At 50.4% G+C, this 16,428-nt stretch overlaps 2 protein-coding genes across 5 annotated transcripts in view; both read left to right on the forward strand.

The window, feature by feature from the left end:
• Positions 1-332: 332 nt before the first annotated feature.
• Chrng (cholinergic receptor nicotinic gamma subunit) lies at positions 333-6,194 on the forward strand. Its single transcript, XM_028876171.2, is given in 13 exon segments — positions 333-447; positions 636-775; positions 863-907; positions 1,071-1,180; positions 1,773-1,928; positions 2,620-2,717; positions 3,644-3,844; positions 4,021-4,135; positions 4,371-4,485; positions 5,073-5,214; positions 5,217-5,288; positions 5,455-5,588; positions 5,872-6,194. Coding segments are annotated over 13 exon segments (1,557 nt in total). The 5' UTR covers positions 333-392; the 3' UTR covers positions 6,046-6,194.
• Positions 6,195-8,603: 2,409 nt separating this feature from the next.
• The window catches only part of Eif4e2 (eukaryotic translation initiation factor 4E family member 2), a 29,963-nt gene continuing 22,138 nt past the window's right edge, over positions 8,604-16,428 (forward strand). For 3 of the 4 annotated variants that reach the window (XM_028876254.2, XM_028876255.2, XM_028876252.2), the window contains exons 1-2: positions 8,604-8,710; positions 15,347-15,461. In XM_028876254.2, the coding sequence (XP_028732087.1) occupies positions 8,691-8,710; positions 15,347-15,461 (135 nt within the window). In that variant the 5' untranslated portion in view covers positions 8,604-8,690. Of the gene's footprint in view, positions 8,711-9,036; positions 9,187-15,346; positions 15,462-16,428 lie in introns of all 4 variants that reach the window. The other variant, XM_037210053.1, reaches the window with a different exon arrangement.

Consider the following 16,428-nt stretch of genomic DNA (forward strand, 5'->3'; position numbering starts at 1 on the left):
ACCACCAGCCTCCTCAGCACCACCCCCTTCCCACCTCCATCTGTCCTTGGCCATTTGCTGGGTCTCCTAGCTGGAAAAATAGGGGTAGGGACTGAAGCCACTAAGTGTGAGGGTGGGCTGTCTCTGTTAAGACAGTCTTGAGAGTGCCCTGTCTCTGTTGGGCCTATTCCATCCCTCTCCCCTGGCTGGCCCAGGTAATCTGAGCCCAGATGGTACATATCCTGGAACAGCTGACAATGCTGTGGTCAGGCAGCTGGTGGGGCCAGCTAGAGCTGGCAGGGGTGGCTGGGATGGGAATGTGGGTTGACACACGACACCTCAGCCCACCCTACCCCATCCTCCAGACCTCGAGGGCTACTGTCCCACCCACTGCTGAGCAGAGCTGAGGCACCATGCGTGGAGACCAGGGACCTCAGCTCCTCTTGCCACTGCTGGCTGTCTGCCTGGGTGTGACATGAGGGGACCTGAGACCTAGGGTGGGGTGTGTGGGAGGAACAGATCAGGAGCACCAGGCTACAGTGGATGGAGGGTCTGGGGGGGGTTATCTGTGCTCTCCCCAGCCCCAGCACCCCGAGTCTCCACCTTGTCCCTCTGTGCTTCCGTTCCTCTGGAATGAGTCTCCCTGTCTGTCGCAGGGGCCCAGGGCCTCAACCAAGAGGAGCGCCTGCTTGCTGACCTGATGCGGAACTACGACCCCCATCTGCGGCCTGCGGAGCATGACTCGGATATAGTCAACGTCAGTCTGAAACTTACCCTGACCAACCTCATCTCCCTGGTGAGCTGGGGGGGCGGGGCAGACGATGGGCACCAGGGTCCTGGGGAGGAAAGGGATGGGAATTTAGCTCTGTCTTCTGTACCCCAGAATGAGCGAGAGGAGGCCCTCACGACCAACGTCTGGATAGAAATGGTAAGAAGCCACTGCTGTATCTTTCTGCTTATTTCGGTCGTCCCCACGCCCTGCCCTGTCCCCCACCCTCTGCGCGGCCTCTTGGGCCCTCCAGGCTGGCTTGCCACTCTCCAGCCCTGTGTGGCCCAGGGCAGAGGCCCGGCAACTGCCTCTTCATCCGTAGCAGTGGTGTGACTACCGCCTGCGCTGGGACCCACAAGACTACGAGGGCCTGTGGATCCTGAGGGTGCCGTCCACCATGGTCTGGCGGCCAGATATCGTGCTGGAGAACAAGTGAGGCGGGGGCCTGGGCAGCAAATGAAGGATACCAGGGTCCGGCAGGATGAGGAGAGCTGGAGAAAGAGAAAGAAGAGGATGGCAGGGTGCTGCAAGGTGCCAGGCTGAGGGTGGGACCCCAAGCATAGATACTGGTCCAGGGCGCCAGACTTGACTCTAGTCCTGGCTTCCTGTAATGTGTTAGCCATCTGGTTGGGCTTTTCCCATCCCTGCGATCAGGAGCCAATTTTAACAACCCGAGAAATGGTGAGAGGTCACCGTGACACACAAGGTCAAGGTCAGGTGCTCTGCAAGAGCGTCGTAGTGTTGGCTATTTTGCCATTACTGTAGTTATTAACACTGAGAAGGAGAAGCAGGGATTATGAGGTGATTGTGGGGGCTCCGACTCTCCCAGACCTCTGTTCTCATCTCAGGTCCAGAGCAGACCTGGAGGTTGCTGGGGTGATACCTGAGTGATACTAGATGAGGGCCCAGCAGGAATGTGGCAGTCTGGGGGACTGTGCCTGAGAGCCCATCCATGCGAGGCGGAGAGCTAGTCTGGGGCTGTGGGATCTCTGCCACAGCTCTGTACACTGGCCTGTGCACACAGCGTGGACGGCGTCTTCGAGGTGGCCCTCTACTGCAACGTGCTCGTGTCCCCTGACGGCTGCATCTACTGGCTGCCACCTGCCATCTTCCGCTCCTCCTGCTCCATCGCGGTCACCTACTTCCCCTTCGACTGGCAGAACTGCTCCCTCATCTTCCAGTGAGACGCTGATCGCTGATGTGGCGGGGACGACTGGGTGGAGGTGGGGAGCCGGCATCGGAGGCACCTCAAGGCTGGGTGACCTGTACCTGTTCAGGTGGTGACACCTGAACATGTCCTCCTGCAAAGTCCTCTCAGCCACCCTCCTTCATTGCTCGTTTCCTGCCCCTGTCCCAAGGGAGAACTCTAATGTCGGGAGCATGTGGGTAAGAACACACAGGCGTGCCTGCATACACATAGAACCATAGATGGGTGGGCTGTCCTGGAAAAGAGAAGCTGGCCGAAGTCAGTGTGTGACCCGAGCCACACCTGGGACCTCTGGATCTCAGTTCCCTCATCCATAAGCAGTGAATGGGAGTCTTGGGAGCAATTGGCAGGATTCCAAGAGGTCTTGGGAAGTTGGTAGGACCCCAAGGGTCCTCTTATGAGAGGCTTGGGTTTCTACCCTGTGGTCTTTGGTGGAAGTAGGAGGGACAGAGAGGCCCTGAGCCCTTTGGCCAGGAAGTAGCACTGCACACTAGAGAGTCTGTGTTCCCCTGCATGCTACCACTAAGGCCCGCTGGAGAACTAAGAGTGTGACACTGTATGTGTCAAAGCCAGTGCCCACAGCTGCCACAGATGACCGTGTCTGTGACCTCATGACCAGGTCTCCCTTGCCTCACTTTACCCTCTTTCCACTCCTGACCCACAGGTCCCAGACTTACAGCACCAGTGAGATCAACTTGCAGCTGAGCCAGGAAGATGGACAAGCCATTGAATGGATCTTCATTGACCCCGAGGCTTTCACAGGTAACCCCCTCTGAGAAGCCCCGCCAGACCAAGGCTGTGCCCTCCCACACACCTCATGATGAAAACTGCAGTATCATAGAATATGGTTTTCGCCGGGCGGTGGTGGCGCACGCCTTTAATCCCAGCACTTGGGAAGCAGAGGCAGGTGGATCTCTGTGAGTTCGAGGCAGCTGGTTCCAAAGTATTACAGAAATGCAAAGCTACAAGAAAACCTGTTCGAAAACAAACAAACAAACAAACAAACAAAAAAGAATACGGTTTTCAAAAGATCCCAACCGAAAGCCAGGAATGGTGGCACACGCATGTGGTCCCAGCTGTGCAAAGGACTAAAGTTTGAGGCTAGCCTAGGCTACACGGCAAGACCATCTTTAGTGAGAATGGCAGGAGAGCTTGGAAGAAGGCTCTGTGGGGTAAAGCACTTACTACACAGACAAGAAGACCAGACTGCAGGTCCCCAGAACCCACGTAAATGCCGGCTGAAAGTGGCAGCCTGTAATCCCAGCACAAGGCAGGCAGAAACAAGGGATTCCCAGAGCAAGGTTCTGGGTTCAGACGACAGACCTCGTCTCAGTATAAAAAGTAAAGTGATTGAGGAAGACACCTGATGTCAACCTCTGGCTTCCATGTATATACACATACAAACACACACATGCACCCACACATACACATGCACCTACACACATGTCAGTGTATACATACATGTGCACACATACATGCATGCACATATATATATATATATATCACATATACATTCAAAAAAAGGGTCCAGTGATGTTATGACTTTTCCTACAATAATTACTCCAATTTTGAGAGGGAGACTCAATATTCAATCTCCCATCCCATTTGTCTCCCTGTGTACTGGTGCCCATGACTTGGGTGTTCAGGCCATGCATTTACCCAGGCCACATGCCCTGTGCTCACCACAGAGAATGGAGAATGGGCCATCCGGCATCGACCAGCTAAGATGCTTCTGGACTCCGTGGCACCAGCAGAGGAGGCGGGCCACCAAAAGGTGGTCTTCTACCTGCTCATCCAGCGGAAGCCCCTCTTCTACGTCATCAACATCATTGCCCCCTGCGTGCTGATTTCCTCCGTCGCCATCCTCATCTACTTCCTTCCTGCCAAGGGTACCCGGGACTGTGGGGGGGCAGCAGCACATGGGCCCATGGGGGAGGCCAGGCCTGATCATGGCACAGGGTGGCACCACAATCCTAGGACAAGGGTAGTGGGCTCCCTGTAGGGCGACAAAGTTCCTCAGGGGGTGTGTGGGGACCTGCTCTGAGGGTATCTTGGTCATGGGCAGCGGGCGGCCAGAAATGCACAGTGGCCACCAACGTGCTCCTGGCCCAGACCGTCTTCCTTTTCCTCGTGGCCAAGAAGGTGCCTGAGACCTCCCAGGATGTGCCGCTCATCAGCAAGTAAGGCCAGTCCTCACACCTGCTTCCTGCCCCTCACCACCCATGCAGGGGGTGGAGCCCACGGCCTTGCTAAGCAAGTGCTCTACCAGTGGGCTATATCCCCAATACCCCCTTCCCTTCCTGAGGCGTTTGTCATGACCTTTCTCCAGGGGGCCTGAGGGAAGCAGGGTGGGTGGCGCCTGGGTGTGAGGTGCCTAAGGGACACTCAGCCTCCTGCTTGCCTGACCCTGGACAGGTACCTGACCTTCCTCATGGTGGTGACCATCCTCATCGTCGTGAACTCTGTGGTCGTGCTCAATGTGTCCTTGCGGTCCCCACACACACACTCCATGGCCCGGGGAGTCCGCAAGGCAAGGCACTTCCCTGGCACTTCCCAATCACGTGACTCCCTCCACATCCCTGTTCCCTACTCCCAAATTCAGCAGCAAATCTATGCCTTACGTATCTTCAGGCCTAAAGTAGGCAAATGGTAATACCAGTGTCCAGGGATGCATTACATGTACTAACTTCTTTAACATCCATAAAGACCCTTAAGAGGGTATTGGCGTATTGTCTTGATTGAACAGACAGGGAAACAGAGACTCAGAGAAGTTGAGCAGCTTACCCAATATTACCCAGTTCCCAGAAAGCAGAGGAGAGAGGATTCTGTCCCAGCTGTCTGTGGGCTCTGGTGTTACAAATGTAGATTCCCTAGGTACATCCCAGGAGCCTAGTGTATTCTAGCGGCAGGCAGGGGGTAAGGGTCTGTTTGTTTGAAAAAAGTGCCCTGGTGATTCTAGAGGTCACAAAAGCTTAGAGCTCAGGTTCTGTGTCCAGGAGAAAGCAGTCAAGCTGAACCAGGGCCCAGTCGCTGCCCCTCAGGCATTGCCTTCATGCCCATCCCCTCAAGCTTGGCCTGGCTGCCCGAGCAGGACCTACGAGAGCAACCCCTCTACAGGTGTTCCTGAGGCTCCTGCCCCAGCTGTTACGGATGCACGTTCGCCCGCTGGCCCCTGCTGCTGTCCAGGATGCCAGGCTGCGGCTCCAGAATGGCTCCTCCTCGAGGTGGCCCATCACGACTCGGGAGGAAGGGGGTCTCTACCTCCCCGCAGTGAACTCCTCTTCAGACAGAGGCAGCGCAATGGATTGGTGCGGGCAGCGCTGGAGAAGCTAGGTGAGGCCCAAGGGGTGCACTGGGGACAGCCCTGTGCCGTTAATGCACGTGGAGCTGGACACAGCAGAGAAGTGCTGGGCAGTGTTCAAGTTGGAGAGAGCAGCCAGGTTTCTGGGGAGAAACCAGATCCCTGCTAGCTTTCTTCCACTGACTATTTCCCCAGCAGAAAATGGTCCAGAAATGAGGCAGAGCCAGGAGTTCTGTAGCAGCCTGAAGCAAGCCTCCCCGGCCATCCAGGCCTGCGTGGATGCCTGTAACCTCATGGCCCGTGCCCGGCACGAGCAGAGTCACTTTGACAGTGTAAGCTGGGGCACAGTGGGCAAGTACTCTAGTGTAATATGGGGGCAGGATGAATGGAGTGTCCAGTTAGGTCTGGGGATGGAAAATGCAGAGCTGGGAAGGGGGAAGGATGAGCAACCACTGGGACACAGACCATGAAAGAAGACAGGTTGGTACTTAGACGGGTGAAAAGGCTGAAGAATGGAGAATGGAGGGCAGCTGTGGACCTAACAGTGAAAGAGGGAGCCAGGCTAGATGCTGCCCCTGGCCACACCTCTGTCCCACAATGCGCTGCTGCCCTCAGGGGAATGAGGAGTGGTTCCTGGTGGGCCGAGTGCTGGACCGAGTCTGTTTCCTAGCCATGCTCTCCCTCTTCATCTGCGGCACCGCCGGCATCTTCCTCATGGCCCACTACAATCAGGTGCCTGACCTGCCATTCCCGGGAGACCCCCGCCCCTACCTGCCTTTGCCAGACTGAGCCCACCCATCACCCCTGGGCCCTGGGCCATGCTGTCTACGGAGCTGTACTCTGTGTTGGGATCTTGAGTGTGTATCGCAGAAGCACCTTGGGAAGTACCCATACATCCCTGGGAAGAGAGAGAGAAATAAAGAGACAGGAGTTCTGGAGTGGTTGGTGATGGGTGTGGTCATTCATGACTTTGGGACCGGCGTCTTGTGGCAGTGGCTGGCTCCTACTGGCACCAGCGTTACACTTCCTACATTGCTCTCACTTCAGCACAGCATTGCTGACTCCCAGTCCCTTTGAAGCTCTAAGGACTCTGCTTTTCATAATGCCCTGGGCTGGGTAAAGTCTTGCCCTTTGAGGCCTGGGAACATTTCCTCCTGCCTTTTTGTAAGATGCATATTTATTATTTTTAACTAGATGTATGTACCTGGAGTGGGTTATGTGTACGTTAGTGAGGGTGCCCACTGGAGGCCAGCAGGGGGTGTCAGAACCCTGGAGTTGGAGTTGGCCAGCAGACAATGGGTTCTGGGAACTGAACTTATGTCCTCTGCAAAAGCAAGTGCTCTTAACCACTGAGCCATCTCTCCAGCTCCAATGTCTCTCTCCCCTTTTGTGAATTTTCTCTGGAAGAAGGTTGGTAGGAGATGTGGAACCTCTCTTAAAAGAAGAATGTAGGCCAGGTGGTGGTGGCGCACGCCTTTAATCGCAGCACTAAGGAGGCAGAGCCAAGTGGATCTCTGTGAGTTCAAGGCCAGCCTGGGCTACAGAGCATGATCCAGGAAAGGCACCAAAACTACACAGAGAAACCCTGTCTCGAAAAACAAACAACAGCAACAACAACAATAATAATAATGCAGGGGGTGGTGCACTAGAGGGCAGATCTCTGTGAGTTCAAGGCCAGCCTGGTCTACAAAGTGAGTTCCAGGACAGCCAGGGCTGTTACACAGAGAAACTCTGTCTCAACCCTCCCCCCAAAAGAAGAAAACCAGCGCTGGGTGTGGAGGGGTACACCTTTAATCCTGAACACTAGGGAGGCAGAGAAAGCCAATCATTGAGTTTGAGGCTATCCAGGCTAACAGTAATACTGTCTCAAAAAAAGGGGAGGGGGTGAGGAGGTGGGAGACACCTCAATGGTTAACACTGGATATTTTCCCAAGGGATCTGGGTTTGATTTCCAGCACCCACATGGCAGCTCACAACCACCTGCAACTCCAGTTCCAGGGAATCTAACACCCTCTTCTGGCTTCTGCAAATCACACATGGGGATGGAGCACAGATGTATGCACAGGCAAAACACCTGTATACATAAAATGAAAATAAACCTTTTTTTTAAAAAAAAGCACTAGGAGCTAGAAGTGTGGAATATGAGTGTAACCCATTTCAGCTACCTGTCTGTCTTCTGGGTACCACAGCCTCAAAAACATACCTTCAGTGATACTTTCCCATTCATTTGATGTAATACTCCTCCCCCACCCCCATTGATCACAAAAAATTCTTAAGTTTTACCATCTTTTTCCATTGTTAGAAGTTCTTTACATTACGGACAGGCAAGAAGATTCACCTGACCCACATTTCACGTGAGCAAGCTGGGGTCCAGAATAAGAGGAACTACCTAGACCACTCCCTTAGGGTCCAAATTCCCATCTCTGACTCAGTCTCGGACACTGCAAGGGAGATTCCTAGCCCTGCAAATGCACCTTTCTTTCCCTCTCTTCTCAAGACAGGGCACTTGCAGAGCTAGGACTGGGCTGGGACAAGACACTGGGCGGGGCCTGACAAGCGCTCCCTCAGCTTCCCTGTACAATGTATCAGGAACTAGGATGCTCCCTTGAGGTCTAACTGGGGAGAAAAACATGGCCTTACTGGGTGACCAGGGGACAGCCATGGGCCAGTCCAGGGAGACTGTTTCCTCATTTGTAAACGCAGGAGTAAACATTAACTTCTGCCTCTCCTTGCTTCTAACAATGGAATATGCACAGCGGGTGGCTTTGGAGATCCATCACCAACCAGGGAATCTATTCACTCCTGTGATGTGTTTGGGGCAGTCGTTAAGGGTGTGGGGGCAAAGACTGCAGTTGAGGAGGCAATCTGATAAATGAGACCATCTCGGTTCTCAGTGAATGTCTTTAAGTTTGTCACCCTGGTGCGACTCCCTCCACCCTCCCTTCACCCAAGGCAGGGAGGGTCTCATGTATCCCTGGCCGGCCTCGAACTCGCTATGGTGGTCAGGCTCGTCTGGATCTTCCTGCCTCCACTTCCCAGGAGCCAGGGTAACAAATTTGGAGTACTCGCTCGTCCACTGCAGACACCAAGGGCAAAGGATCAGCTCTCAGAGACGGACACCTGGTACCATTCACTGAGGGTTACTGCGCTGACACTTCCCCTGGAATCCGCGGGGAGGTTAAAGCGGCCGGCCGGCTGCGTAGACAGCGCCCAGTGCCTCGCGAGGGCGACCGGCGGCGAGCAGGCCCAGCCACGGCGGACCGCGACTCGCGCAGGGACTGGGCCGCCCTGCAGGGAAAGGGGCCCCGCACCCGGCCTGCGCGCCAACGTTCCGCTAAGCGGCTCGCCAACCGGAAGTAGCCGGGCCCTTGACGAAAGGACCGGGCAGAGCGGAAGTCACTCCGTGAGGCAGTGGCGACAGCGGCGGCGAGAGGATGAACAACAAGTTCGACGCGTGAGTGGCGCGTGGCCGCCCCCGGGGCCCCTTCCCCCAACCGTCCCCCGGGACCGCTCCCGCCGGGGCCGGGCGCGCACTCAGCCGAACCGCTCGCTCCCGGGCCGCCGCGGCCCGAGCCTCCCTGTGCCCGCGGGCCCGACGGGGCCGGGAGAGCGCGGCCGAGGTCGCCGGGACCCCTGAGCCGCTGGACCCCGGCGCGGCGCGGGCCGGGGGAGGGGAGGCCGCTCCGCCCGGAAGGAGATTTTCGGACGCCCCGCCCTGGTGGGTGCGGGCTGCCGGCGGCGTGGAGGGGCGGGACCTCAGCGCTTCGGGTGTTTCCGCAGCCTTGCTGCCCTCTGTCTGAACGCGGCTTCCCTCCCGCACTCGCTCTGCGTCCTGGGAAGGTCACCTCTCCCTTCTGAACCTCGGTTTTGTCTTCTGCAAGCGGGGACGGTAACAGAGCCCGTGTCGTAGCGTTGGGCAGCTGCGATGAGGTAATGGGGCAGCCGCGATGAGTACTTTGGCCTCTTGAGTAGGGAATGCTTTTCATCTAACTCAGATTCTTCCTGCTTCCTCCCCAACACCCCCCACCCACCCCCACTCCCCGGTCCTGTCTTCCAACTCTTAGTGGCTGCCCACTCCTGCATTCTTTCCAACCACCCACTCTCATCCCTAATTCCAGCATCGAACAGTTAGTTGGGAAGTACAGAGAAGAAATATAAAAGTGTTTGAGGCGGGAGGCATTCTCCTCTCAATGATTTTATCTTTTTGCATTTAAAAATAATTTTCCCCGGGCGGTGGTGGCCCACGCCTTTAATCCCAGCACTCGGGAGGCAGAGGCAGGCGGATCTCTGTGAGGCTAGCCTGGGCTACAGAGTGAGTTCTAAGACAGGCTCCAAAGCTACACAGAGAAACCCTGTCTTGAAAAAAGAAATTAGGAATAATAATAATAATAATAATAATAATAATAATAATAATAATTTTTGTTTCATTTAACAGCACTTGAATTTCACAAGAATTGTATCTTTGGTAGTGCTTCCTCCTTTCTCTTGTTTTTTTTTTTTTTTTTTTTTTTTTTTTTTTTTTTTTTTTTTTTTGGTTTTTTGAGACAGGGTTTCTCTGTGTAGCTTTGCGCCTTTCCTGGGACTCACTTGGTAGTCCAGGCTGGCCTCGAACTCACAGAGATCCACCTGGCTCTGCCTCCCGAGTGCTGGGATTAAAGGCGTGCGCCACCACCGCCCGGCTTCCTTTCTCTTGTTTATAGTAATCTAATCTGTCGTCTCATTCAGTGACCTACATATTTTAGTTCTAGGCCCACCAAATGTTTGCCAGTACTAAAGTTCACCAGTCTGAACTATTGCTCTAACCTCCCTAGTGGTTACAGCCCGGCGGGAGAGAATGATCAGAGCACAGTCTACAATGCTTAGAGGTACTTGTGTAAAATGCTGATAATGAGTTGGGAGGGTGGAGTGGAACCACCAATAAAGAGATGGTGAAGCTGCAGGTTTTTCTGATGTGCGGACTCGGGAAGTACTGGGATTCCAGCCGTCAAGGCAGCTCCTCGCAGGTTTTCACGATGGCGAGTGAACTCCATGTCTTGAGGAAAGCAGATGTCTTCTCCACCTTGCTGCTTTGCTTTGCCCAGCAGGAGAGTAACCCCCTTTGCCTCCCATCCTAAGCTCTGCAGTACTAGCTACAGATCTGCCGCCTTCCTCTCTTTTTTAAACAAATCAAACTGCATTCCAAGAAGATAGTTTTTAGGTCATCTGTCTCAAATAAGGGTACTTATAATGGCCACTGTCTTAGACACTGTTCTGTTGCTGTGAGGAGACACCGTGACCAAGACAACTCTTTTTTTGTTTGTTTTTGTTTTTTGTTTTGTTTTGTTTTTTTGAAACAGGGTTTCTCCACATAACAGCCTTGGCTGTCCTAGAACTTGTTCTTTAGACCAGGCTAGCCTGAAACTCACAGAGATGCCTCTGCCTCTGCCTCCTGAGTGCTGGGATTAAAGGCGTGTGCCACCACCTGGACCCAAACAACTCTTAAGACTGACTTCCTCCAACAAGGCCACAGCCCCTAATTCTTGTAATCCTTTCAAATGGTTCCACTCCATGGTGACAGCATTCAGATATGTGAGCCTATGGACATTCTCATTCTAGCCCTGCACAGCCACCCCCAGGCATCTAGGTATTTCTTTTTTTAACCTTTTTAGGTGAGCATAAAGTAACAGGTTCTGTTATGACACCTTCATACTTATGTACCGTTACCATTCTCATGCTTTCCTCTCCCCCAGCTGGTTCCCCCTTCTATTTTCCTATTATATTGCCCTCCATTTCCCACTCTCTTCTTTATACTAACTCTGCAAAAGAGATCTTCTCTTACAGTTACAGGAAATGAGGCTCTTCAAAGCTAAGTAACTAGTGTAAGACAGCCTAAAGGGCCAGCTCAGGATTTCTCTTCAGCTTCGTTCATGAGTTTATCAACATTTTGCTGGGTGGTTTTAATTGTAACTATTAGCTGTTGTAAGGAGTAGGGTCTTTTAATGCCTACCTTCTAACTTAGCAGAAAAAGAAATAAAAGCCTGATTTCATTAGAAATTAGCAATTAAAGACCTTTGCCCTTAGTTTTGGTTTTATCATTTTGGGTTTTCACGTGAAAACCCTGCAGTTTGTAGACTATTCTTCCACATTTGGAGTCTGCACTCTTTATCACGTGTCCCCGAAATTTTCCAGAATCATTCTCCAAGTGCAGCCTCCAGTAAGTGCAGTCGTATGATCTGATGGACACAGATTGACAAGGAGCTCTGACCTTTAAAGCGTGGGCTCTGCGTCTGTGAGTGTGACCAGAGCTGGTGATGACTCTACGTAGAGGGTGGTCGTTGGACTCACCAGTTCACTAGGTCTACTTACCTTTCTTGTTATTAAGATGCTCTCTCAACAACTACAGTACCAGCTTTGATAAGCTTAGTTTTCAGATCTGTGTTTTTGGAGGCTAGCCTTGATTCTATCATTAGCTTTTGACCTTTCTTAAGTGTTTCTAAACCACCCAATTTGATATCATTTTGATTTTGGAGATCCATTAATTAAACATGTTTGTTTTGTGTTTGTGTCTGTGCTAGAGATATAGTGGAGAATTAGATCAAGTTCCTACCTGCACAAAATTAGCCTAGTTCAGTGGTCTTGGAAAATACCTGGACAGAAAGAAGCTTGGAAAGCTAACCCAGTGTCACTTAGTCTAGACATAATTGGGCAGCTTGAGCCTGTGGAGTGCTGCTGTTTCAGTGTGGCTGTACCTTGGCTTCAAGCCTGGAAGAGCAGCTTCTGAAAAGTAGGTTATAAAACTTCTGCCTTAGGTATAGATACAGAGAGCAAGTTAACTTCTTCAAGAAATAAAAACAGGCCAGGTGTGGTGGTGCACACCCTTGATCCCAGCACTCAGAGGCAGAGACAGGTGTATCTCTGAGTTCTAGGATAGCCATGACTACATAGAAAGACCTGTCTCATAAAACCAAAAAAGAAAAAGGAAGAAAAGCCTGGAGCTGCTTCTGTCATGCATTGGTAGAACCTTTGCCTCCCATGCAGGAGGTGCTGGGTTCTACTACCAGCAGCACCAAAACTAAAACAAAGGCCAGAGCGTGAGCACACCAAATGAAGTCCATTAAGGTTCCTATTCGAAAGGAGTCCATGACTTTGGACTGATAAGAGCATTGTTTTTTTTCTCTGCTTAATTGTTTCTGTTTTCTTTTTGTTTCCTAGTAGTGAGTGAAGGAAAAACCACAAAAGGAAAAGAACATAACATTTTTCTTGGGGCTGGCAAAAATGGGAGATCCTAGGTGACTGTTCTTCTTCAACCAAAACCTAATGAAGGGACCTCAGAGGTTATAGTAGGGATTAGGAGCTGCAAAGAAAACAAAAGGGCACGTATTCCTAGGGTGTGTCCACAGAAGAGTTGTTTGGGGCTGGAGCAGTAGAAAAATCCATGAGATGTTCTTGATCAGAAGACAAAAACATTGGCCTTGACAGTACAGATTGGACAAATATAGATGTTTGTATTGTTGGGAGCAGAAGAGGGGAGTTTGACTTAACCTATATTGAGAGAGTAGGGAAGGTTTCCAAGAGAAAGTGGATCCTGAAGAGCAGTAAACTAGGAGTGGAGACATGACGACATGCTGACTATGGTAGGGCGGGCAGAGACTGGGGAACTGCACTGAGGTGGACACAGCAGAAAGGGAAGAGCTTCGTTGGGAACAGGCAGGAGATGCTTTAGGACTTGGAAACAGAATAGGCCTTTGCACCAAGTTAAGGCTTTGTATGCTTTATCTCCATAGTTCTTTGGGGACAGGCACTCTGGTAGCCAGTGAGATACTTGGAAAATGTTGGTAATTTTTAATCCACGGGGCTTGTGTCCAAGTCAGGCTCATTTTGAAAAAGGAGCTAAACAATACAAGTTTAATCAAGGGGAAGAAGTTTATAAGCACTGATGATGCCTCTGATGACAAGCCAGACAGATGGCAGCGTCCCCACACCTCCTTACAGCTGTCCTCATCAGTTCCCTTCTCCAGTCTTTCTCTGAACTGGCTGTCCTTTCTTTTTGCTCTGAGTATTGATTCTTTCATGGACCGTGTAGCTGCTCCAGCTTCTGAATCCTTGGTGTTTGCTCTCTTCCATGAAATCAATGTAAAGAGGAATCTGTATTTTGAAGAAGATCTGGGGCATAAGTTATTAGGCAGACTGGACTGCCCTTTGTTCCTATGCCTACCTGAGTATCTCCTACAATATGGCTGCCACATGGGCGGAGCAGGCACCCCAACACATAACTAGCTCATCCATCCTACTATTTATAGGTACATTGTATGTGTCAGGCATTAAAGATATGTAGACAAAAAAAAAAAAAAAAATCAAACAAGCCCACAACTTTCTAAATGCACAGTGCTCTACACCATGTTTGTGGGTCTGTGTAGGATGATGTCTGAGTTACAATAGGTGTTCCTGGTACCTGTCTTGAAAACATCTAATTCTCTCTGTGTGTACATTGTCATAGAGCCCAAAAGATGATTCTGGAGAAAACCTATGGGTGAATGGTCTAATTCCAAAGTGAATGCCATTCTTTTTGTGGTTTTTGTTTTGGTTTTTTTGTTTGTTTGTTTGTTTTTCTGGTGTGTGTGTGTGTGTGTGTGTGTGTGTGTGTGTGTGTGGTGTTTTTGTTTTCGAGACAGGGTTTCTCTGCGTAGCTGTCCTGGAACTCACTGTGTAGTCCAGGAGGGCCTTGAGTTTAGAGATCCACCTGCTGCTGCCTCCCAAGTGCTGAGATTAAAGGTGTGTGCCACCACTGCCCAGCTATAAATGCTTTCTATATATTCTTTCTCTCTCACTTTTTAACTTTTAAGTGTGTGTGGAGGTCAGAGGACAACTTAGCAGGAGTACGTTCTCATCCCAGCATGTAGGGTACAGGGATTGAACTCAGGTCTGCAGGCTTGGCTGCAAGCGCCCTTACCCACTGAGCCATCATACCTGATTGAGCAAATGGCCCTCTTATCTTTGTGCCCTAACCTGTTTGTTTTTGTCTGCATCTGGTGGGTCTTAGGTGGTATCACATTTGCGTTTGCTTATGAGATAACATATCCATTTCTCCTTGTATTTTTACTTCTTATTTAACCTTTATTCAGTGTCATCTTGTTTGGAGTGCCTGTGATACTGAGATGGTATATGATACTGCTCTGAAGAAACCCTCTGACTCAGTCTGGAGAGAGCTCAGAGGTTAAGAGCACTAGCTGTTCTTGCAGAGGTCCTGAGTTCAGTTCCACATGGTGGCTCACAACCATCTATAATGAGATCTGATACCCTCTTATGGTGTGCATGAAGACAGAGCATTCATGTACATACATACATACATACATACATACATACATACATACATCTTTAGGGACCCTCTGACGTGAGGGAGAAACAGGCAGGGAAGAATGGCACCTTGTGCTGGAGGTGAGGTGTTTGCCAGAGAGAAGAGGTGTTGGGGAGAAGAGGAGTATGGACTGGATAGGACTCAGCTTCTAAAGTCTGAGAAACACGCGGTGGTATGTTTTATTCTAGAGGATAGGTAATAAGGAAGCTGACAATCGAGAGTCTATGAAAACAGGTTAAATAACAGATTCCCATTAGAAAAGTATAGAGGACAGATGGAGAGGAGAGATGTCTGTTAGACCCATTTAGAGACTGATCATGAATGACATGACTGGAGAAGAAAGTTGGTCTAAAGTATAGAGGGAGGACAGCTAGCAAAGGTGGGAAGGAGAGGAGGCAGCAATATATATAGATGGGCGAGTTTTTAACTTTGAGATGGCAAAGGAATTATTCATCCAGAAATTCTCATTACTGGCTTATTTTTGACAACAAAAACCACCCTTTTAACTGCTTTGTTATGCTGCTGATGGGAAACTGAAAGACTGATGGCTGGAGATCACAGTTAGCTAAGGTAATAGTAGTTATGACTTAGTTCTCCTGGTTTGATCTCCCTTTTGCCCTTTTCACAGATACATCTCATAGGCCTGTGATTCGAGTGACTTTGGGCTAGTTACATGGTAGTTCTGGACCTTATAGTTTTGTTAGGTAACAAGAATGGTTTAGTCATGGAATGACATTATTTTGCTTTCCCACTTAGCTTAAAAGATGATGACAGTGGAGACCATGATCAGAATGAAGAAAACAGCACACAGAAAGATGGTGAGAAGGAAAAAACAGAACGAGACAAGAGCCAGAGCAGCGGCAAGAGGAAGGTATGTTCCGGGTTATGGTCCAGGTTGGTTGTCTCATGCAGTCTGTTTATCTGAAGATGGCAGATTAACTTGATGGCAGGTGCTCTTTTGGACTATTTGATTTGTTCTGAAAACAAAAGGTTGAGGGGGCTGAAGAGACTTCTTTCCACGTGCTCTTGTGCACATACGTGCACAAGCTCATGAACACAAACAACACATAGAGTCAACACAACTCACAAAAGATTGTGAGTCAAGGGGTACTGCTTCATGGGAGGGTATAAGGCTTTGGGTTCAGTCCCTAGAACTGAACAAAACGGGGGAAGGTATGGAGAGGGAGGGAGACGGTAAAAAAGAGTCCATGGGTGACTGGGTATGACCAAAACCTGGTGGATGCACGTATGGAAATGTCACAGTGAAATCCTTAGTATGCATTTATAATCACAAGTTTTAAAAATAGTGGAATGGTTAGAGTTCATTTTGGAACTTTGAACTTCTTGTTGTCAGGTCTTGGGGTACTGCCTTGCTTTATAGTATCCTCATGTGAGATGGGTCAGGGTTCCCAACTGGGGCTTCTTTAAAGCCTGTTGAGTAATCAGTCCTGCACATTCCTATTTTAGACTCTTCAGTTAACAGTAGTACACACTGAAAAGTGGCTTGGGATAGAGAGAATTTAGGGAATGAAGGATAAGTGGATCAAATTTTCAATATTATAACCCTGTTTATCTGATAATCCTGAATACCTGCCAAATATAAGCATTTTCTGCTAGGTGGTAAGAAGTCACAAAAGTGTGGACGGTGGTGGCGCACGCCTTTAATCCCAGCACTTAGGAGGCAGAGGCAGGCGGATCTCTGTGAGTTTGAGGCTATTGTGATCTACATAGGGTGTTCCAGGATAGCCAGGACATCGCAGAGAAGCCCTGTCTTTTGGGGGGGTGGGGAATGGATGGATGGATGGATGGATGGATGGATAGATAGATAGATAGATAGA

This window comes from Peromyscus leucopus, chromosome 13, assembly GCF_004664715.2.
Source record: "Peromyscus leucopus breed LL Stock chromosome 13, UCI_PerLeu_2.1, whole genome shotgun sequence".
NCBI classification, from domain to species: Eukaryota; Metazoa; Chordata; class Mammalia; order Rodentia; family Cricetidae; genus Peromyscus; species Peromyscus leucopus.